This window comes from Helianthus annuus, chromosome 17 (genome assembly GCF_002127325.2).
Source record: "Helianthus annuus cultivar XRQ/B chromosome 17, HanXRQr2.0-SUNRISE, whole genome shotgun sequence".
Classification (NCBI taxonomy): Eukaryota; Viridiplantae; Streptophyta; class Magnoliopsida; order Asterales; family Asteraceae; genus Helianthus; species Helianthus annuus.
This window is the reverse complement of record NC_035449.2, coordinates 80,840,959-80,858,133: the sequence shown is the minus strand read 5'-3', so window position 1 is coordinate 80,858,133 and position 17,175 is coordinate 80,840,959. Positions and strand designations below refer to the sequence as shown.

Below are 17,175 nucleotides of genomic sequence, written 5' to 3'. Positions count from 1 at the left end.
GAACCCGGATATTTTTACAGTCAATCAGGTGGTGAAACACCAAAGGTACCTCCTTCTTTCCGGCTACCTGTCAGGGGTGGGGGATAGAGCAAATTTCTTAAACATCCGTGCCCTAAATGATTCGTCCCGTAGAAGAGATTTGTGGGTGGAGCTTTCAGCTTTGATCGAGTCTCATAATGGTCTGTGGGTCCTTTTGGGAGACTTCAACAAGGTGCGTTCGGAGGAAGAGTGAGTTAATTCTCGCTTTGATCACAGAGCTGCCGAAGCGTTTAACTGTTTTATTTCAAGGTCTGGGCTCCTCTAGTTTTTGATGACGGGTGGTAAATTCACGTTCATTTCGGCCCACAAGGATGTTAAAATGAGCAAGCTCGACAGGTACTTAGTAAACGATTTATTTATGAGCTATTGGCCTCAGGCAAAATTGCAAGTTCTTTATAGGGGGCTCTCGGACCATTGTCCTGTTTCTTTGTCTTGTTCGAATACCGACTTCGGCCCGATCCCATTTAAGTTCTTTAACTCATGGATTGGGGAGCAGAGACTGGTAGATATAATTGACTCTGAAGTGAGTGTAGCGATTGGTGGCGGCTGTCCAAAGTTGCTTGCTGATACTCTTAAACGGATAAAAGTGGGGATTAAACAGTGGAGACAGGAAGCAAAGAAAGCCGAAAATAATGAGCTTAATGAGCTGGTGAATAACATTGATTGTGTTGAGGCGAAAGCTATCCAAGGGCAGCTATCTGATGAAGAGAAAAATACCAGACTTTATCTTCGTGTGAAGGCAGAAAAAATGATCCTTAACCAAGTTAAGGATTTTCAACAAAAAGCTCGGGTTAAGTGGCTAAAGTATGGCGATGAGAATAGTGCATTTTTTAAAAAAAATGGTGGCGGTTAACACTGCGAGAAATAGAATCAACGGCCTAAAATTTCAAGGTAGGGAGGTTTCAGACCCAGTGGAGCTGAAAGAAGAAATCAGGCTTTGGTTTAAGAAACAGTTCGCGGAACCCATAGACGAAGACCGAACTTCTCAAATTTTGATTTGCCTTGCGTCTCGGACCTTAATGGCGGCTTCCTTTGTGAAAGGTTCTTGGAATCGGAAGTGCACTTGGCTCTGAAATGTTGTGACGGAGGGAAAGCCCCAGGGCCAGATGGTTTTCCGATGAAGTTTTTCAAAGTTTATTAGGAAAAAGTGAAGCATTTGGTGTTGGGTATGTTGGAGGAGTTTCACCAATCCGGGCTTATCGGTAAGGATGTTAACTCCTCTTTTGTAGCCCTTATCCCCAAATCAAAAGACCCTCAAGAGCTTTCAAATTTTCGCCCGATTTCACTTGTTGGCTCAGCATATAAGATTATTGCGAAGGTTCTGGCTAATAGATTAAAGTCCGTTATTAATGAGGTTATTTCCCCAGACCAGTCGGCTTTTCTTGGTGGAAGAAACATTCTGGACAGCCCATTGATTGTGAGTGAAACCGTGGCGTGGGCGAAAAAATCAAAAACAAAACTGTTAATCTTCAAGGTCGACTTCGAAAAGGCTTACGACACGATCAGCTGGAAATTCCTATTCAGACTTATGGAAAAAATGGCTTTCCCAAAAAAATGGATAGATTGGATAAGGGGTTGTCTTTCCTCGGGAATGGGGTCGGTTCTAGTAAATGGTTTGCCTACCAAAGAGTTTAAGTATAAAAGAGGGTTTAGACAGGGTGACCCGCTCTCCCCTTTCCTTTTTATTTTGGCCAAGTTATTAGTATGCTAATGAGGAGGGCGACCGACTTAGGCCTTTTTTTCTGGATGCCAGCTTCCGAATGGAGGTCCGTCTCTAACGCATCTTAGCTACGCAGATGATATCCTTTTTATTGGTACATGGTCGGAGCAAAATGTGATTTTCTTAAACCGCCCCCTTCAATGGATCAGTTTGATTTCGGACCTAAAGATAAACTGTCGTAAAAGTTCTTTGTTTGGATTTGGAGTAGAAGATCAGGAGGTGTCTCGGCTAGCCCATATCGTCAATTGTGAAGTTGGTTCGCTTCCTTTCACGCATTTGGGAATCCCGATTGGGGTTAATATGAAAAGGGCCATTTATTGGAAGCCGGTGTTAGAAAAATTCGCCTCTAAATTATTGAATTGGAAAGCAAGATACCTCTCTTTCACGGGTAGGATGACTCTTGTCAAGTCGGTTCTCGGGAGCCTCCCGTCCTATTTTCTATCCTTGTTCGTCGACCCAATTTGTATCATAAGCAAACTCGAAAAGATTAGGAGGGATTTCCTTTGGGGCAAATATATATCGGGTCATAAGATTCATTGGGTGAAATGGCAGCTTTTGCTCAGATCTAAAAACACTGGTGGCATGGAGATTGGTAACATACAAGGGTTCAACCACGCAATGTTAGCAAAATGGTGGTGGCGGTTCAAGTCGAACCCGAATCAACTGTGGGCAGAGGTAGTTGCGGCTATTCATAAAGGCAATGAATCAAATATACTGTCCCCTATCATCCCATTAAAAAATTCGTTGCTAGGTGTGTGGAAAGATGTGGGTTCAGTGGAAAAGGCTTTGTCTAAGATTGGAATAGACCTTAAGGAAAATCTTGTGGCGGATGGACGGAACTGGAAATGGAGGACTGACCCTAACGGCTCTTTTTCGGTAAAGCAGGTTCGCCTTGATATCGAACAGGTTGGGGTGGATGATATTAATAAAAATGTTGTTTATGAATGGAACAACTGGGCTTCGGCTAAAGCAAATTACCTGATGTGGAGGGCGCTTATCGGTAAAGTCGCCTCTAAAGTGGGTTTTATGCACAGGGGTGTTTCGCTCGAGGATTGTCGCTGCACTCGTTGTGGGATCGAAGACGAGGACCCCAATCATATTTTTGTAAACTGTTTGTGGTCAAGGTGCATATGGTGGAATATTTTGGTTTGGGTCCGTATCGGTTTTCCTTCAGAGGTCTCGGATCTCAATGGCCTCCTCTCGCACATCAAGAGCAGCCTGAGTGGAAAATCGTGGAAAAAGATTGTCTACTTGATAGTCATCGCCACTGTTTGGAGAATCTGGAGAGATAGGAACTTAAAGGTTTTCGAAGACATCTTTATTCCGGTTAACAAGTCTGTGAATCTGATCAAAGAAGAGGCCTTCATCTGGTTGTGCAACCGGTCTACGCTTAAAGCGCCTAGGTGGGAAAAATGGATGGATTTTGACATTGTTGAGCTGCTGTAATCTGTGTTCGTTTTTTGCTTTCTCAGTTTTTCTGTTTGTTTTTCAGCTTCTTGCTGGCTCTTTATATATATATATATATATATATATATATATATATATATATATATATATATATATATATATATATAGGGTAGGGTTCCAGCGTGAACCTAATCCCATGCGTGAACTGCGTGAACTAATATGGACCATTGATTTCCTTTTTAGTTGTTAAGGGTATGATTGTAATTATATAAAAATTAGATTTAAATCATTATTTTAGTAATTGAATTAAGTTACATCTTTCCTATTTTAAAATCATTATCCACAATATCTTTTATTTCATTTTTATTTTCAGATTTTACCACCAGAATTCGGATTATGATTTTTAAGATCCGCGTAACCTTCATATGTCAACGGTATACACATGTGTACCTGGATATGAATTGAACAGTACACATGTGTACTCAGCATGGTACATATGTGTAAGTAGCTATATAATACATACATATAAACAAAACCTGTACAACTCTTTTATATTAAGCAAATAACAATTTCCATAATGTTTGCCAAACAAAAAAAAAACATACAATTACAAGTTTCATTTTCGTGAAAACAATAAACGCAACATAATCGGAAAAATAAAAAAGACATAGTCTTTTACAACTATTCACCGCGTTGTATGCTGAATCATCCTTATCGACCAAGCAAATGAACATACGTGAATCATCTTTATCGACCTTATACGTGAATCATCCTTATCGATCTTCCATCTCCACTTTCCTCGTTTACGACGTCTCCTATAATAACACAAAAAACTCAGCAATTAGTACTTTGCATAAGTCACAAGTGTACATCAACAACTTCACAAATTCAATACACAAAACAAATATGAGATATCACAAAACAGACGCTATACACATGTGTACATCGCATTAAAAACATGGTAAAACCATAAATACACATGTGTACAGCGCCTTAAAAACAGGGCAAAATCAGAATACACATGTGTACATCGCATTTAAACAGATCAAAATCAGAATACATATGTGTACATCGCATTAAAAAACAGAGCAACATCAAAAATTGAACATCAGATCCGACGATAAACATCAGAGCAACATCAAAACAGAGCGAAACAACAACTAATTTCGTCAAAACAGAGCAAAACATCATAGCAACATCAAAATAGATCAAAACTCAGCAACTAATTTCGTCTGCAATTCGATCATCCCTCGTGTCTGCCCTAAAATCCAGCCTTTTTGTCCCAGTAAAAAATGTAAAATCTTCTGTCAACTGACCTACCTTCACGAACAGATGAAACCTAGAACACGTCGACAAAAAAACAATCTTGTCATGTGCAGTCAAATAGAAAATACAATACACCTAACCATCATATTTAATACATCAATAAAGACACTCAAAGGAGGGTTTCAACCAGCAAGATACAGAACAAAACATCAACGCAAATGTGAAGTTGAAAGAGGTTTAATTACCATTCATCAAGCTGTTGTGGGATGCATACTGAATCCCAATATGATATAGAGAGAAATGATATACTAAATAAAAGTTTGGAGATTGCGAAAGATCCACCAGTGATACTACACATACGTGAAGGACGGGATCAAATCGGTGGTGGTTTGGGTGTGTGGGAGTGCGGCCGGATATAGGGGTGATGAAGGTGGCCGACGTTGCTCCAGCTGCCGGAGCCGGAGAAGAGAACGAGGAGAGAGCAGGGTGTCGGCTGGTTAATTTTGGGGATCATCACCTCTGATATAATGCCAGTCATAAGGTCTGATGAAAGTTTTAGTGTAAGTAAAGCTTGAAATTGTGAAAGAACCATAACCATCTTCATGCAAACAACAACAAACAAGAAAAGTGGTAAAATAAATAATAAAAAGGTAATATTGATTGGAATATTGAAAACCCAGAATCGAATAATCAGCCATATGAATTGTGGAGGTGATTGTTGACGTGTAGAATAAATTGGGAATGAGTTTGATTTGATTAGATTTTAAATAATGGAAACAATTTAGGTTTCCTATTTGAATTCTTTTGATGGTGTAATTACCATCATACCCTTGTGTATTTAATTAAATGGTAAAAATAAACCAAACAATTACCATCATGCCACTCAATTAAAATCTCAAGATCATAAAAATCAAGGGCCCAGATTAGTTCACGCAGTTCACGCTGGAGAAATTGTTCACGTTTGAACCTAATCCTATATATATATATATATATATATATATATATATATATATATAAAGTGTGTTTGCCGTTCAAAAAAAAAAAAACTAAACGACACTCTCTCTCCTTAAAAACAAGTTCACCCAATACTAAAAACACCAAAAAATTACCACATCACTAAAAACACATCTCGTTTGGTAGCCTCTGAATGGTCATTAAGAGGCTACCTCTTAATGGAACCATTAAGAATTTTACCAATGAGAAGGTAGAAGAATGTGACATGTGATGATTTACCATTCAGAGGTTACCTCTTAACCATTCAGACTTGAGGTTACCTCTTATTCATTCAGAGGTTTTAAACCATTAAGAGGTAGCATCTGAATGGTCATTAAGAGGCTACCAAACAACCCCTCAAATATTCCTTATTTGTGATGATCTTAATACACATTTAATTTTAAATACAAAATCAAAATCAAAATGCCATTTTTTTATCATTATAATAATATATATATTACATATTTCCCCTTTTCATTTAAATGACTCTTATATATGACTATTTTACCCTTAATGACTTATTAAATGAATATTTACATATTTCCCCATTCTAATATGTAAAATCAATTACATATTTACCCCAATTCTTCTACTTGTTACTCGTCACTAGGTGACCCACACATGGCAAGACAAAGTAGGCGGTCGTCTCACGGGCATGAGTCATCTAACCACAGGTCCAGAAAGAAGAGCAACAACGGTGAATCTTCAGTCAATGAAAGCACATGACGGGGTGTGCCAAAAACCACATGATTAAACAGTTGAAACACGAAGAACAAACACGTTGATTGAGCTTGTAACAAAATGGATAATAAACTTTTAGAGAAATGAATCTGTAACAAATTTATATTGCATTCTTATTTATGAACCTGTAGATCATATTGTATAACTGTACATATGAAGAAATGTGATTTCAAAATTCAAATTACATTTATATGAGATCACAAACACTCTAAGCTCACCTCTATCTCCTCGTGTGATCCAAAGATCAGAATCGAGGTAAGTAACATCAAAATCACCGCTCCCTCGGTTAGTTGATGACCTAAATTGTTTGGGTAGTTGAGGTATCTCCAATGGTGGCAGTTGTGATAAATTTCTTATTGTCTTCACTGTTGTTTTCTCAAATACAATTTTGATTGCATAAGTTCCTGTCGGGAATGTAACGATTATTAGTGTGCGTTTAAGTTAGGGGTGTTGAATGGGTCCTATTCACAGGTTGAACCCCCCGAACATGACACAAATCAATAAACGTGCCACACGCATGAACCCGTATACGAAAAGACCTGATGTGGGTTGATAAAAACATGACCCGTTTAACAAAAAAATTATTGCATATTAATACTCTAAAACTACAGATTTACTATAAAATATACAATGTTAAAAAAATTAAAAGTAAAAGTAATGGAATGATACTGAAAGTATCATCTTTCAATTTATACAGATTTAAAAATAAAATTAAAAAAACAAAAGCTTTTATCAACGGAAATCATCCATTATCAATTAAAAAATAAGAAATCATATCATGGAATGATACTGAAGCTTGTAGAAGTTGAATAGCATATCAAGGAATCATATGCGTGATGATTTCTTGGGGTAATATTAAAATCATCATATGGGGGTAATATTAAAATCATCCATTATCAATTATAAAACAAGAAACGTGATTATGCGTGATGAACAAGATGAACAAGATTTGATTTTTTTAACATACCTGAAGAAGATGAACAACAGCGTCTTCTTTGGTGGGGGAGAAGAAAGGGCGTTTTTGTTGTGTAGGATTTCTCTTGATTATACAACTGGGATATACGCTGATGACTTTATCTGAGGGTAGTTGGGTAATTTCTCAAAAAAAAGAGAAATATGTAATTGATTTTTTGGTTTAGGGAAATACGTAATAATAAGGAGAAATATGTAAAAATCCCTTAATATTATTACCATGCCGTACAAAGTTTCAACCCCATTTCTCTACACTTCATAAGTCGCGAGGGGGTTGAAAACTTGAAATACATCTCTTCTTGCTTATGAACATCGTGCACAAATCTGACTAATTCAAGGTACAACTACTGCAATCTGTCATTAGGTTTCGGTTAATTGATGCTAAAATTCAATCGAATTGATCTCTAACGATGCAATTGCGGTTTCGTATGATCGGAATTGGTTGTTTCCACGAACGATGCTTTGATTCGTGTTGAATATATTAGTGTAGCTTGTTTCTAGCTTCCGAATTGTTGAGCTTTTCGGTGTTGAGTTTAGGTTTTTGGATGATTGAAGTTGCGGTTATAATGTGTTCGTTTTTTACGTTTTGTTGGTGAATTATGGTTTGTAGTTGGTTAATGAGATGTGGATGTTTGGTAGGGTTTGGTGTGTCGTGTAATGGAATGCGAATACGGAATGTTGACTGATCACAGTTGGTTGATTTCCTTACAATGAGCTTACTTTTGTTATTGATGTTAGATTGATTATTGCATTACTGATTGTGTTTTTGTTACACATTCTGAAGTTAGCAATTAGCGTTTTCCTATTTGTAGCATTTTCCTTAGAAATCTATCTGGTCTGGTCTAGCCAAAGATATGCAACGTGCGCGTTTATTTACAAATAACTTTGGAGAATATTCCAACACACAATAGATTTTAGTAATAAGTATTTTAGTGCATGCGCTTGTATCATCTTGTGAGATGCCTTGTATTACTTTTATGAAGTCTTGACTGAAAAGGAAATCTTTGTTATTATGGTTTGGCTTAAGGTCTTATGTTGCTGTTCTGTTTATTTTTACTAGGGAAACGGGAAGTTGGATCTTCATACATCTGTAGTATATGATTAGGCATTATTAGTTGGAAGTCTGGACTTGTCGCATTTTTGTTATGAAACATATTTTTGCTAGAAGGATAAAAATGAATTTACAAGCTCTAATGGCAGGACAGTACCAGTCAGGCTGGGACTTCAATGTCTGCCACGCCACAACAACAGAATATGATGCAGAACTCTGAAGGTCCCCATGCTTTACTTATTATGGAGTCAGAACGGCAGTTTATACGAGATAAGATGTAAGTTCTTTTTCACATATGTTTGTATGGCAAGGATGCTGTGTATGCATTTATGTATGTGTTTGTGTGTTACTATCGTAATGGATGTTTGAAATTTTCTTTTGGGGACTGCATTTAGTGATCACATGGCGGTGTTGAATGTGGGTAAAACGCCGTGCGTTTGTTGCTATAGTAGTAATTTGATGTAGCTATATTAAGTCTACGCTCACTAAGCTTTTTGTTGAACCTTATTTGCAGTCTATTAGCCAACATTCTATTTATTATATTTGTGGGCCTTCTTCCTTTATGTTAGATATAAGTTCATACCCTACCCTAATCACTTCCATGATGTGTCAGTGATTGTCACATAACGTTATGAAATGCTTCTATAATTAACTTTCCTTTTTCTTCTTTATTTGTTCCCCTTCCTTTTTCGGTACTATTGCTCCTGCTTGCTTGTAATATCACTTCTCATCTTGTGCTGATTTTGTTCTCTATCATGCCTATACATACCTAAATCATGGCCTTAGATATTGTTTCGTTCATGTTTTTATTCTCTTTATGTATTCTTATGACTACTTTTCTTCTTTTAGCGCTTAGTTGATTTGTCATAATCTGATAATTCTATTTTTATTCCTTCATGAATTAGTGTTACAGTATGACTGATGCTTTATATTTATTAAATCTTGATGACAAGTCTTAATATTTGTTTGTTAGATTTAATTACATCATGCTGCGACAAACTCGGGAGATGGCCCCAAAGGTCATGGATATCGCTAGACGCTTGGAAGAAGGCTTATTCAAAATTGCTGCAACAAAGGTTGTTTTTTCAGTAAATGTTTTACTTGCTGCATCCATATTCTATCATTTAACAATTAAACTCTTTTTTTTATTTAGGAGGATTATTTAAATTTAGACACATTGGAAAGTCGTTTACATGCTCTGATCAAACGTCCCCCCCAGAATCAACAATGTCAGCAACAAAATAGTGCTAATGTTGCAATGGGACGAATGATTCCAACTCCTGGAAGTAATTTAATGGCTCCATCATCTGCTAATCATGGTAATGGCATGATGTCATCAGTTGTCAATCAAGGAAGCGTTTCTATGAATACCCTTGGGTCTTCCAGAAGCATGCACACTGATGGTATTTATCCTCTTACTCTTGAAAAACATGTACACATAGTAAAACTTGTACACATAGTAAATATCTAAGATATTTATGGGAACAAGGTAAAAAGTGGGTCCCACAAGGGGTTTTGTTACCGTGATCAATGGAGGGGGGGGGGGGTCATGGGGGGTCATGTTTGCTTCTTGTTTCCTTTGATAAAATGAGTTAGGATTTTGAGATGAAATGTTAGGAAACTTGTATGTACTAGGGATGGCAAAAAAGCCCAAGCCCGACGGGTATACCCGAAACCCGAAACATACAGGCCGGGTATACCCGAAGCCCGACGGGCATGGGCCGGGTATGGGATTAAAAATATAAAAATATTCGGGTACGGGTACGGGTATGAGATTTAGCGATACCCGCCTGATACCCGGCCCGTTTACCCGAATAATACCCGAAAAGCATATTGTTTTAAATTTAATTTTCCATTTATATAAACTTTAGTACATACACTTATTAGTTAATTATGCAGATATATGTTTCAAATATGCATTTGAATATGATATGTTTGTATGTTATTGGTCATATTATTTTAAATTTAATTAGTTAATTATGCAGATATATGTTTCAAATATGCATTTGAATATGATATGTTTGTATGTTATTGGTCATATTTTCTTTTGTTGTAGTTATCAAAGTAGTAAATTATATAAACATTAGAGTAAAAAATGCACATGAGAGTTTCAATGATATTTTTAACAAATTAGTGGGTATACCCGTTACCCGCGGGTATACCCGATATCCAATGGGTAAATACCCGACAAATACCCGACGGGTAACGGGCCGGGTACGGGCCAAAGAATTACAACCGGGTACGGGCTTGGGATTACTAATACCCGGCCCAAACCCGGCCCATTGCCATTCCTAGTATGTACAAGTGTTTAAGTGTTTTAAAGGTGTTAAGTGACCATTACTAGTCTAATATTATCCAAATAATATTAGATGGTCACTAAAAAAAGATCCGATATTGTTCGGATAATCGTTTCGCTTTTTTCCGTTAGTCGTTATTTGAACGCTAAGCTTGTGTAACTTGTGTGAATTGATGTAGTTATTGATTCGGATGATACCCGAAGGTATCCTCATATGAATTCTATGTTAAACAGCACTTTTATATGTTGTAAAAAGATTAAAAGGCTGATTTCTGCAGAATTTCTGCAGAAAAGTGTTGAAATTGTCGCTTTTAGTGCTTTTCAGGTAGTTTTTAGTGTTATCGGACTTCGGGAAGTTTTTAAACCAAACCCTTGCATTCCTAGTTAGGGCTTAATGTATATTAGATGTTGGACTTTCGTCTGAGTCCTAAAGATGTCATTTAGATGGTTTCTGCGGATTCTGCGTTTTCGTCAGCACTCTAGTCTACTAAGTGCTATTCTAGTTGTTTCGATGCATTGTTTAAACTGTTTCAAATGTAATAAATAAAAATGAATTATGTGCATCCTAAATAAGTATGTCATGAGTATTCTAAGTGTATGTCACGAAATACGCAGTTCGGGTGTTCAAAATGGATAAAAATGTAGCTAAAAATGAGTACTTTAAGTGTAAGAAAGTTACCGAAAAGTGGCAGTTGTCACATATTTTATTAGTGAATAATACTATGCTAGAACCCCCTGTGTTACACGGGTTGAATAAATAAATATTAACGTAAACATATAGATTTAAGAAATATAATATGGTTAATTTGTTTCTTATATTTATTATATGATTGATAAATAAATAAGTAGATTAGTATTTTGTTACTGATATATAAGTGAGTGATACATAACATTCTTTGGAAGCCCGTATAATATAAAGATTAAATATCAAGAAAAGAAAAATATAAATTATACACTTTTTCATTAATGATTACACGTATATTACAAACACGTGTATTACACGGGTTAACATTATATGAAACCATTAATTAGTTAATTATTAAAAAAAAGATAAATTTCTTTAATTGATTATCAAAAGTTAATTTTTTTTTTGTTGTAATATATGACGAACCCATTCAACTATAGCACATATAATTACATATTTCAATTAAAGATATCCGTTGCTCATTGTGTTATATTGATAATTTAATATTTGTGCGTAAATACATCATCATACCCAGTAAATCCCACCAATAGCAAAGCTAAGGTAGGGTCTGAGGAGGGTAAGATGTAGACAGCCATACCTCTACCCCGTAGGAATAGAGAGGCTGCTTCCAGTGAGACCCTCGACTCGATAGTAGTTTTGCATCAAGCCTTTGACATATGGCACATAACACTCAACAATCAATCGAGACAAAGGCCGATTAGTGCATGTACCCTTTTGTCTTTCGCCCATCAATGCTACCACATGATGCATGATGCATAGTAGTAAAATAACGTTAAAATTAGTGCAATTTCTGTTTTGCCCACCCGGGGGCCCACACATATATACATTATATGTGCACACCGCAAATGGGGCGTTGAGCGTAAATATATAAATATGTAAATTAACTTTCCGGTACCACACAAACCCGTGTAATGATTTGTAACTAATTAAACTTTTTAATCTGTTTAATTAATTAATTATTAGGAATCATTTATTGATTAATTTTATTGTTATTTATAAAGATAAGTGATATTCATGTATTAATTAATTATTGAAAAAGTTAAAAAAATTATAAATAATTTTTTTAGGTTAAAGGAGAGAATTTCATGTGACATAAATTAAAATCCCATTAGAATCTAGAAGATTAAATTTAAATATATAGATATAAATATAGATAAATATAAATGGATATTGATGTTTTATATTGATAACGATACAATAATTAACTTTAATTAAAATAATTATCCATAACTAAGTAGAATATTAAAAATGTAATTATCCAAAATTAAGTTGAAGGTAAAGGTGGGAAAACCAAAAAATAGATAACTGCAATGAATGACACGTGTCACACTTGATAACTTTATTATATAGTATAGATAAATGTAGATAAAGTGGAAGATAAAGGCGGAAAAACCAAAAAATTAATAACTCCAATGAATGACACGTGTACAACTATGAAGCACGGGGACGTGATGGAACCATGAGTACCCGTCCCGGGGACGGCGTGGGGACAGAAACGCGCCGGAAACGCCATGGGGACGTCCCCCGAACGTTTCCGGGAATAAGGGGACGGCAGTTCCACGTTTTGGGGACGTTTCCTTATTAAAATTAGGGTTTTAATTATAAATAAAACAGTGAAGAAGTAGATCGGCCGATGATAAGAAACATTGAAGAAAGAGATCTTATGGAGTTTCAGGTGTGTGAGTGGCGGCGATGGAAGTTTCAGGGTTAGGGGGGTTTGAGGAAGACGTGGGTGATATTTCAAAAGCCAACTTTCACATTAAACCCTTTAGTTCAAATAAAATTACAAATATAACCTTTTAGTTCAATTTTAATTTTAAACTTCCCTAAAATTAACATTTTATATCAAGTGTTAATATAACTAATTAAATTGGGTACACAAGTGGTGAGTTTTATTATTGGATAGTCAATTGTGTTTAACAGTGTGTTTTTTTTTTTTTTTTTCTAATTTTTGGTTCACAAGTTTTTTTTGTTTTCAATTGTTTATATATTTATTATGGGTAAAAAATCGGATCTATGTTAGAGTTTTATCAATAAAAATTTCATGTACTTTATCTATATGTGTTTAACTTTGATTGAAAGACGTAAACAAGTTCATTATGTATGAATAGTTTTATAATATAATTTTATTTTTTTATATTTTTTTGCCGTACCCGTATCTTGAATTTTTTAGTTTTGCCGTTTCCCGTACCCGTATCGTCCCCGTACCCCAGTCCCATACCCGTTCCCGTGCTACATAGGTGTACAACACTAATATCGGATAATGGGTACAAACGAGAAGCAACCTACAGAATTTGGATTGGGAGTTGTGGAGCAATTTCAACTTTTATAAATTTCCTGTGTAATCAATTTCCATTCATCCACTGTATTCATAATAGGTGAGTGTCCTATGTTTACTTTCCTGCACTTTGTATCTTTGTGAACTTGAGTATCTTGCTTAACTTCTGTTTTTTCAATAACACAACCCCCGATGTGGTGAATTTCACCAGTAGCCCATCTAGAGGATTCGTTGACCGTTAAAAAAAAAAAGAATAACACAACCGCCATTCAAAAAAAAAAAAAAACAAAAAAATTAACCTACCGATAGGCAATGGTTTAAACAGGATATTTGACTATTTAATGCGCATAAATGACCTCCAAGTTAGTGCAAATACCAACCACCCCCTCCCAAAACATTAATCCTTGCATTTAACTCAATTTTCCATACTTTCTATAAACCTTTTAACCACCTAAACTTTCAACCCTCTTTGACTTTTGACTTTTAACTTTGACCAATCTGCTACATGGCAACCACAGGAAAGCTTGATGTTGAAGTGAAGGTGAAATCCAATGCAGATCAGTTCTGGAATGCCATCATGGACTCTGCCAACCTCTTCCCTAAAGTCTGCTCTGATCTCTACAAAACCGTCGAACTTCTTAAAGGCGATGGCCGCAGCCTTGGATCCGTCCGCATGGTTCACTTTGCCGAAGGTATAATAATAATACATTTTGATCGAATAAAATAAACGTATAAAACACAACCCGGACCGGAAAAAAAAACCTATGGAATTAACAAGTTGTTTGGTTATGAAACAGGATCGCCGATTGTGAAATCGTCGAAAGAGAAGATTGATGAACTTGATGCGGCAAAAAAGAAAGTGGCATATAGTGTGATTGATGGGGACATGATGCAATACTACAAGAGTTTCAAGGCTACTCTTGAGGTGATTCCTGAGGGTGAAGTAAGCCTTGTGAAATGGGTTTGTGAGTTTGAGAAAGCGAGTGATGAGGTTCCGAATCCCGACATGATCAGAGACTTTGCTGCCAAGAACTTTAAGGAGATTGATGAGTATCTCCTTAAAGCATAAACTACAAGCTTTAAATAAAATGCAGAGTATAATACTGCATAGTCTTTGCATTTACCTAAGTTGACATATGTTTATGAACAATATTAATCAATTAATAATCTAAAATTTAGTCCCAGTTTCTAAAAATACAGAAAATATAGAATCTTGGATTTGAAATTACATTTGACATTGACCCGTCCATGCGCGCGAGTTGACCTTCGGTCTATGGTGCATCTTGCAAGAGAGGGGCGGTTTCATCGTCCAACTTTGAGCTCACACTCGAGTCCAATATCTTTTGTTCTTGGGCTTTTCCCCACATCACGGTATAAAATCCGATGACAACAATAATTGATCCCAACAAACTGCAAAGATTAATTAAAGTGTTATAAATTACTAATGTGTAATGTAATATGACAAACTAGATACATGAACGTAAAACATTAAAAGGTATGAAAAGTATCTTCACCTTCCAAGATAGAAACCGTCGCCTAAAAAGATGACACCGATCACAATTCCAACCGGATGAAACATAGCTACAAAAAGTGGGCCCCTCTTTTCGCACACACCATGATTGAACTGTAACGAGAAAAGCATACCCGAATATCCCCTACATGAAAAATATAAAGATGTTATACCATGAAAGGATTAAGATTAACCTTAGCATTGAGCATGTCTACTCACCGAGAAAAGGACGGAAAACAGTCTCGAATAAGGCTCTAAACTGAAGCTACTTAGGTCAGTTTCGACAATCAAAGAAACTGCACCGGATAAAACGGTGCAGATAAGACAGTACGAGAACATTAGAGTGATTACTGCAGCAGGGTATTTCTTAAGGACAATCGCCTGAAAACATCAACAAACACGTAGTTAGCAACAACATGGTAACGATGCACAAATGGTCATCGTTGATCAGCTACTGGTGTACAATTTTACCTGTGATATCATATACATAGAAGCATCGATTATTAACAGGATTCCTCCGAGCACCCAGTTTCCGAGAAGATTGTTTGAGATGTTTGATTTTAACTGTGAAGATATGATTGGGGGGCCTTGGTAAAGAGTCAGTTAGATACTACCGGCGATGTAGCTAAAGACAGTATACTACTCAGTTACTCACTAGAATCAATAAATACAGTACATGGCCTCCTATATATAAGAAATAGGAGTCTGATAGTAAACTATAGTAGCAGAAATGTCAGCTAGCTGAACTGCATGCTCTAATACGCCACATAAAGAGTAGCAATGTGAAAGCTTGGACTCTAATGTCAAACCGAGTAGATGACATAATAAACAGTGAGAAACTGAACTAAGACCATGTATCGGATAAAATGAAGATCAATCCCAAGGTGTTTCGTAAGCAGGGCCGGCCCCAATAGTGTGTGCCATGGTTTGCAACACCATAACAAACCAAAGACCTGTTTGGATTGAAACTAAAATCATCAAATAAATCCAACGGACCAAGATCATCCACCACCCTAGTGTTAACAAAATTAGTTTAATATCACTAGTGATGGTTATCCTTTGATTCTCAATGGATTATTACACCCCTGCTTCCCTAAAGACCTACAAACCATAACAATATAGAAAACTTTAAAAACAGATTAAAAATCGTTAAAGAGGATCAAGCCAACCCAGCCTGTTTCAACACGAACACATTTTGACCCGTTACTCACATGTAGGATCTTGAGTTTATAAAGAATGTAAAAACTAACTTACTTGATCTGTTCATTAGTGCCACCAGAAGTGGCATTTGCAATAGGCCATACAGCTTTTTTTTTTTTTTTTATATCAAATTCAGCAGGCTGGAGGAGATGAACCAGGAAAGCGATTAACCCAGCTTCGATTACAGATTGAATGAAGTATAGGAATCACTATTCCCACCAACACTTAATGTAGTTAGAAAATATATTACAGATAAGACCCTTGCCGCTTTTGTTTTGTATATGTTTTATTGTGTAACATTTTGTTTTCTAAAATACATCCAAACAATTAACATTTAAAAACTGTTGTCATGTTTCAACTAATTTTCACGTGTATATGGCTTTAATATATAGAGTCCTCCTGTACAAGAGAAAACTCTATTACGAAGCATATGTGAGATCCTCAGTATAAAGCAGTGATATTTGGTAAATCTATATCTATATCTATAATACTATATTAAGAGAACTGAGTTTTCTATCCTTTTCGTGATTTTGCCATAGATACAAATCTTAAAGCACCGTGTACAAATGAAGCAAGCCATTTTAGAGGGGGGAAACTTGGACATTGTCCAAAGTTTTAAAACACTTTGAGGGCAATCTAGACATTTCATCCATGGAATTCATGCCCACTTATGTCTTCCATTAATTGAATTAAATTAAGGAATTAAATAAAAGTTTTATCTATAATACTATATTAAGAGAACTGAGTTTTCTACCATTTTCGCAAATTTGCCATAGGTACAAATCTCAAAGCACCGTGTACAAATGAAGCAAGCTATTTTAGAGGGGGCAATCTAGACATTTCATCCATGAAATTCATGCCCACTTATGTCTTCCATTAATTGAATTAAATTAAGGAATTAAATAAAAGTTTTATAATAATTAAAGGAATTAATTGATTAAATTAAAGGTTAGACATGCAACCTTTGCGATTTTTACACATTTTGAAGCAACATGT

The 17,175-nt window shown here is 36.0% G+C and overlaps 2 protein-coding genes across 3 annotated transcripts; one reads left to right on the top strand and one right to left on the bottom strand.

Moving 5' to 3' along the window:
* The first annotated feature begins 7,366 nt into the window (after positions 1-7,366).
* On the top strand, positions 7,367-14,667 carry LOC110921318 (MLP-like protein 423). Of its 2 annotated transcripts, none has more exons than XM_022165613.2 (6): positions 7,367-7,476; positions 8,344-8,466; positions 9,163-9,265; positions 9,343-9,592; positions 13,988-14,161; positions 14,267-14,667. In XM_022165613.2, exons 2-6 carry the CDS (start codon positions 8,366-8,368, stop codon positions 14,536-14,538), a joined length of 900 nt encoding a protein of 299 aa, XP_022021305.1. In that variant the 5' UTR covers positions 7,367-7,476; positions 8,344-8,365; the 3' UTR covers positions 14,539-14,667. The 2 variants fall into 2 exon arrangements, with proteins under 2 accessions (XP_022021305.1, XP_022021304.1); XM_022165612.2 differs by having other exon boundaries at positions 7,374-7,476; positions 8,339-8,466.
* On the bottom strand, positions 14,622-15,592 carry LOC110921320 (WAT1-related protein At3g18200-like). Its single transcript, XM_022165615.2, has 4 exons — positions 15,451-15,592; positions 15,199-15,360; positions 14,984-15,124; positions 14,622-14,879 (listed from the first exon to the last, which is right to left on the bottom strand). The coding sequence occupies exons 1-4, from the start codon at positions 15,466-15,468 to the stop codon at positions 14,772-14,774; spliced, it is 429 nt and encodes a 142-aa protein (XP_022021307.1). The 5' UTR covers positions 15,469-15,592; the 3' UTR covers positions 14,622-14,771.
* Positions 15,593-17,175: the final 1,583 nt, after the last annotated feature.

Coding starts and splice junctions, on each gene's coding strand:
- LOC110921318 (XM_022165613.2), top strand. CDS start 8,366: ATGTCTGCCACGCCACAACAACAGAATATGATGCAGAACTCTGAAGGT. Junction 9,266..9,342: donor TCAAAATTGCTGCAACAAAG/GTTGTTTTTTCA, acceptor TTTTTTATTTAG/GAGGATTATTTAAATTTAGA. Junction 14,162..14,266: donor CATGGTTCACTTTGCCGAAG/GTATAATAATAA, acceptor GTTATGAAACAG/GATCGCCGATTGTGAAATCG.
- LOC110921320 (XM_022165615.2), bottom strand. Junction 15,125..15,198: donor TGTTTTCCGTCCTTTTCTCG/GTGAGTAGACAT, acceptor TTTTTCATGTAG/GGGATATTCGGGTATGCTTT. Junction 14,880..14,983: donor GACGGTTTCTATCTTGGAAG/GTGAAGATACTT, acceptor TAATCTTTGCAG/TTTGTTGGGATCAATTATTG.